Source organism: Vicia villosa, linkage group LG3 (assembly GCF_029867415.1).
Source record: "Vicia villosa cultivar HV-30 ecotype Madison, WI linkage group LG3, Vvil1.0, whole genome shotgun sequence".
NCBI classification, from domain to species: domain Eukaryota; kingdom Viridiplantae; phylum Streptophyta; class Magnoliopsida; order Fabales; family Fabaceae; genus Vicia; species Vicia villosa.
In genome coordinates this window covers 42,792,094-42,797,376 of record NC_081182.1, presented here as the reverse complement: position 1 = coordinate 42,797,376, position 5,283 = coordinate 42,792,094, and the positions used below count along the sequence as shown (strand labels likewise).

The following is a 5,283-nucleotide window of genomic DNA, read 5'->3' as shown; positions in this document are numbered from 1 at the left end:
GCTTGGGATCCTGACTTTTGGAAAATGATCCCAATTGAGAAAACTGATCAATTAGTGCATTGTGCTGTCTATACCAAAGAGGGCATTCTGGCTTACCACCTTACCATTGTATATGCTCACAACCAGCTCAATAATAGAAGGATTCTTTGGCAGGGTCTCAATAGAATCAGTGACCAGCTTCAGGGCCCTTGGATGGTTGTAGGTGATTTTAACAACATACTGAAAGTAGGTGATAGAATTGATGGGAATGATATACATCTGGCTGAGTATATTGATTTGGAGACTATGATGGCCCATAGTAACCTATCAGAACATGAAACCATAGGAGCTTGGTTCACCTGGTCAAATAAGCAGCTTGCTAATCCTATTAGCTCCAGAATTGACAGGGCTCTAGTGAATGCTGATTGGTACAGAAGATTCCCTAATAGTACTGTTGAGGTGCTCAATCCAAATATATCTGATCATGCCCCTTTGAGCATCAAATTGGATAGCCTCCAGAGAGTAAAGAAAATCAAGCATAGATTTAAATTCCTAAATTGTATTGCTGGCCATGCTAATTTTCTTCAAGTAGTTAGGGATAACTGGACTCACCTTGGTATAGGTAATCCCATGGAGCAATTTTGGAAGAACCTTCATAAGTTACAATATAGCATGAAAGGACTGACATGGCAAATGACTGAGGGGATCAGGAATCTGAATTTGAGTAGAGAGAAACTGGACCAAGCTCAAACTCTGCTAGCTTCTGATCAGCTGAATGTAACTTTGTGCCAAACTGTTAAATACTGGACTGATGAAGTGATGAAGAGTTCTGAACTGGAAGAGAAGATATTGCACCAGAGGCTCAAATGTGATTGGGTTAAGTTGGGGGATGGAAATAATGCATATTTCTATGCAAATCTGAAATCTAAGAATAAGCTAATTCAGATCAGGGAATTAGAAGATGCTCAGGGCAATATACTATCTGACCAGCAAGATATTGAGAGGGAGGTGATATCTTTCTATTCAAAGCTGATTGGTCAAACTGCTATGCAAAGGAACCAGGTGAACATTTGCAGTTTGAGAAGGGGGTCTCAATTAAGTAGAGAGCCACATGATAGTCTTATCAGACCTGTGACTGAGACTGAAATTTGGCAGGCCATCAAGACTATGGGGGACTCTAAAGCTCCAGGGGTGGATGGTTATAATGCTAAGTTCTATAAGGCCAGCTGGACAGTTATCAAAAGTGATGTTGTGAAGGTAGTACAAGATTTCTTTGTGAATAACAGGATGTATAGAGCTGTGAATTGTGCCCTTGTGACTCTGATCCCCAAGACTAAAGAGGCCAAGTCCATGAAAGATATGAGGCCTATAGCATGTTGTACTACATTGTACAAGATTATATCCAAAGTCCTCACTAAAAGGTTGAACAATGTGATTAACTCAGTTGTTGATGATAGTCAGACTGCTTTTCTACCTGGAAAAACAATTCATGATAACATCATACTGGCATTTGAATTATTGAGAGGCTACAATAGAAAACATGTATCACCTAGGTACACCATTTAAATTGATTTGCAGAAAGCCTATGATACAGTGGAGTGGGATTCTCTGGAGCAAATAATGAAGGAAATGAACTTCCCCAATCAGTTTGTGAGGTGGATCATGATCATGGTGAGAGGAGTGTCTTACAGATACCTAATTAATGGGCAAGTGAGCAAGATTCTCCAAGCAAAGAGAGGGCTGAGACAGGGTGACCCTATCTCACCTCTTCTTTTCACTCTTGTCATGGAATACTTACATAGGCATCTTGGTACTCTCAAACAGAATGATGAATTCAAATTCCACCCTAGATGTGCCAAATTAGGGATTACTAATATATGTTTTGCAGATGATTTGCTATTATTTGCAAGTGGTGATGTGAAATCTATTAGGCACATGATGGATAAGTTCCACCAATTCTCAGAGGCTACTGGATTGAGAGCAAATCCTACTAAATGCAAAATTTACTTTGGTGGACTGAATGATCAGAGGCAACAGGAATGTGCTAATACAACCAGTTTTGGTATTGGTAAACTACCATTCAGATATTTGGGGGTTCCTTTATCCACTAAGAAACTCACTATCAATCAATGTCAGCCAATTATTGATAGGATGCTTGAGAAAATTCAGCATTGGTCAGCTAGTATGCTGAGCTATGCAGGTAGGAAGCAGCTTGTTAAGAGTACTTTAATGTCCATAGCAGGGTACTGGATGCAAGCTTTCCCTCTCCCAAAGAAAATTATTCAGAGAATTGAAGTGATTTGTAAAAATTTTCTTTGGTCTGGCAAAGCTGTGGGGAGAAAAGCCCTTGTGGCTTGGGATAAAATCTGTATGCCCATTAATGCTGGTGGTTTAAATATGACTTATCTGAGTGATTGGAACAAAGCTACAATCCTGAAATTGCTTTGGAATCTTCATATGAAATCTGACAAGCTATGGATTCGGTGGATAGGTGCATACTACCTTAAAGGTGAGGACATAATGCAGTGGGAGCCTAAGACAACTAGCTCTTGGATGCTCAAGAGTATAGTGAAGGCTAGAGAGATTACTATACAGAGTGACTATTGGAAGGATAGTACTCAGCAGCACCATTTTAATACTAATGCCATGTACAAAGAGCTGCGGGGGATCTATACAAATCAGAGTTGGAGGAAAATCATGTTGCAAAACTTTGCAAGACCAAGGGCATGTTTCATACTTTGGTTGGCTATTCTGAATCGCCTCCCAACCAAGGATAGACTGAGGAAGATCAATATCCAAACAGATGGCCTGTGCAGTTTCTGTGATCAAACTGAAAATATCGAGCACTTGTTTTTTCATTACAGATTTACTAGTCAGATTTGGATGCAAATCATGGCATGGATTGGGTATAATAGAGGCTGTAAAAGCTGGGAGGAGGAAAAGCAATGGCTCTCTACTGAAACAGCCAAAAAGGGATGGAAAAGGTGTCTGCTCAGATTGGCTATTGCAGAAGTTGTGTACCATGTGTGGCAGCTTCGGAACGAGAAGATCTTTGGCCGGAATCAGTTTACTGGGGATATTATCATGAAGATCAAACATATGATATGTCTTAGAGCTTACTCCAAAAAAGCATTGAGGAATCATGTGAATTTGGAAACCATGGCTGTTAGTTGAGTTTGTGTTTTGTCTAGTTAGTCTTGGTGTATTAGCAGCCTGGATCGTGTAATGATCGGCGTGTAATAACGGTTTTTGGTAATAAAATTCTTATTTTACTCCAAAAAAAAAACAAATAATCAAATAAAATAATTTTTTTTTAGTTAAGATACAAACCACTAATCAACTAAATATTATTTTGGTTTTTATTATTATATAAAAATGAGAATCTAATCACGTTTTTGTATTTTCTATTTTTTGTTATTTTCATTAATCAAATTAATAAAAGGAATGAAAGTAAAACTAAAATAAGTTAGTAAGACCATCTTCAATAGTAGTTTTTTCTATTAAGTTCTCCACCTCTACCATTAATTTAATAATTAAATATTTAAAAAATTTGTCATGTCATAATAGAGTTGCATTGCAATGCAACAACTAAAAGATTGGAGTACCCAATCAAATCAAGTTATGAGGTATAGTTGTGGGACCCATATCAGATTTTTATTAAAGTTAAAATTAAATAAATTCTTTTAATATGATATGGCTTAATGGGTCTCATAAAAAACTCAAATGTAAGTTGCACCGTTAGAGATGGTCTAAGAGACAAACAACAAGCAACATGTCTCACCAACAGGTCGTCGACACGCGGTATTGGATTTAGTAAAAAAAAAACAAGTTACTGTGAACAGATGGAAGAGGTAATACATCAGTAGCGTGATTTGCTCTTATCACAAACTCAACATCACAACAAAGTACAATACATGCTTTCAAACCACAGTTCCGATTTCGGCTGTTTGCTGTTGTGCGGCGCGGATCCTTCGTGGCTACGTTCGGCGGATCGTGTGGTGGTGGTGTCCCACTTCTGTTTTTCTTTGATCTGCATTCAACAACAAAACAAAACATAAAACCCATATTAATTCAATTAATTGCGGCTTTTGGTTGAGTTACCGTCGTTGTTGTATTGTAGCTTGCTGTGCGTGAATGAATCTGCTTGTGGTGGTTGTGAGGTCACGGATGCAGTTGTGATGTTTCAAGGTCGGCGGATCCCAATTGGCTTCTTGGCGGAAGTGATTAGTTCTTCTTCTTCTTCCTGTAAAACCAATAACAACAAAACTGTGCAATCAGTTGAAATGAATTGACCTCTATGTTTGTAATTCTTGTCACAGTTGTTTCAATTTGTAGATTGTTAATTATTAATGGTGAAAATTTGAAATTAGAGATCTGAGTTATCTTTTTTTGTTGTTGTTAGTAACCTATGTTTGATTGTGATTAATTTGAAGAATGTTATGTTAGTAAAACGGTTGTTGGGATGAAATTAACAGTGATTCAATATGTGTGTTTATGGTTTGTATCTTAAACATTTGATTTTGGAGAAAATATTAAGAGAAAAAGGGATATGCGCAGTGTAAAATATTTTTACACTGCCAATCAATCACAACCATGCATCTAATTAAAACATAATTTTAATTTAAAAAATTAATATGACATGGTAAATGTAAGGATTTTGATTGGATTTATGTGTAAAGTTTGTTTACACTGTCAGTGCACTACCTTTAAACTCAAATATTAAACTGATTATTGATTTTATGGCTATGTGATATTATCAGTGAGTTTTGCGCATTAATGGTATTAGGGGTGGACATCGGTTCGGGCCCAAAACCTCAATCCAGCCCAACTCTCGGGTGATATCTACAGACTCAATTTCGACCAATTTAAGTTTCGGTTTTTTCGAATTCGAATTGAACCGGGTTCAGGTAACTGGACCGGGTTATTTCGGTTTGCAAGTAATTGGGTCAATATTTTTTTTCATTTTTTAAAATTCTTATGTTATTGGGCCACTCAAATTTACAGCCCAATTACATTCCAATATGAGTTTTATTATAATTCAAAAAATCACAAAATAAATTGATCTTATATAAAATAAATAATAATGATTTGAATAAAAAAGTTTTAATTATTTCTAAACAAATACATTCTGGAATTCTCAATATTACAATTTCTTCTCCATCTTAATAATGGCAAATAAAATTGGAAGACCAAACCGAAATTTTACATAGAAAAATTCAGGTTATTGTAACAAATCAACACAATTAAATTTAAAATAAATATCAATAAATTGTTTTGATTAAATATAGACCTAAATCAACCAAA

General features: G+C 36.3%; 1 protein-coding gene across 1 annotated transcript; it reads left to right on the top strand.

Annotated features, from left to right (window-relative positions):
• Positions 1-1,599: 1,599 nt before the first annotated feature.
• LOC131657949 (uncharacterized) lies at positions 1,600-3,153 on the top strand. The gene has a single exon (XM_058927293.1). The coding sequence runs from the start codon at positions 1,600-1,602 to the stop codon at positions 3,151-3,153; it is 1,554 nt and encodes a 517-aa protein (XP_058783276.1).
• Positions 3,154-5,283: the final 2,130 nt, after the last annotated feature.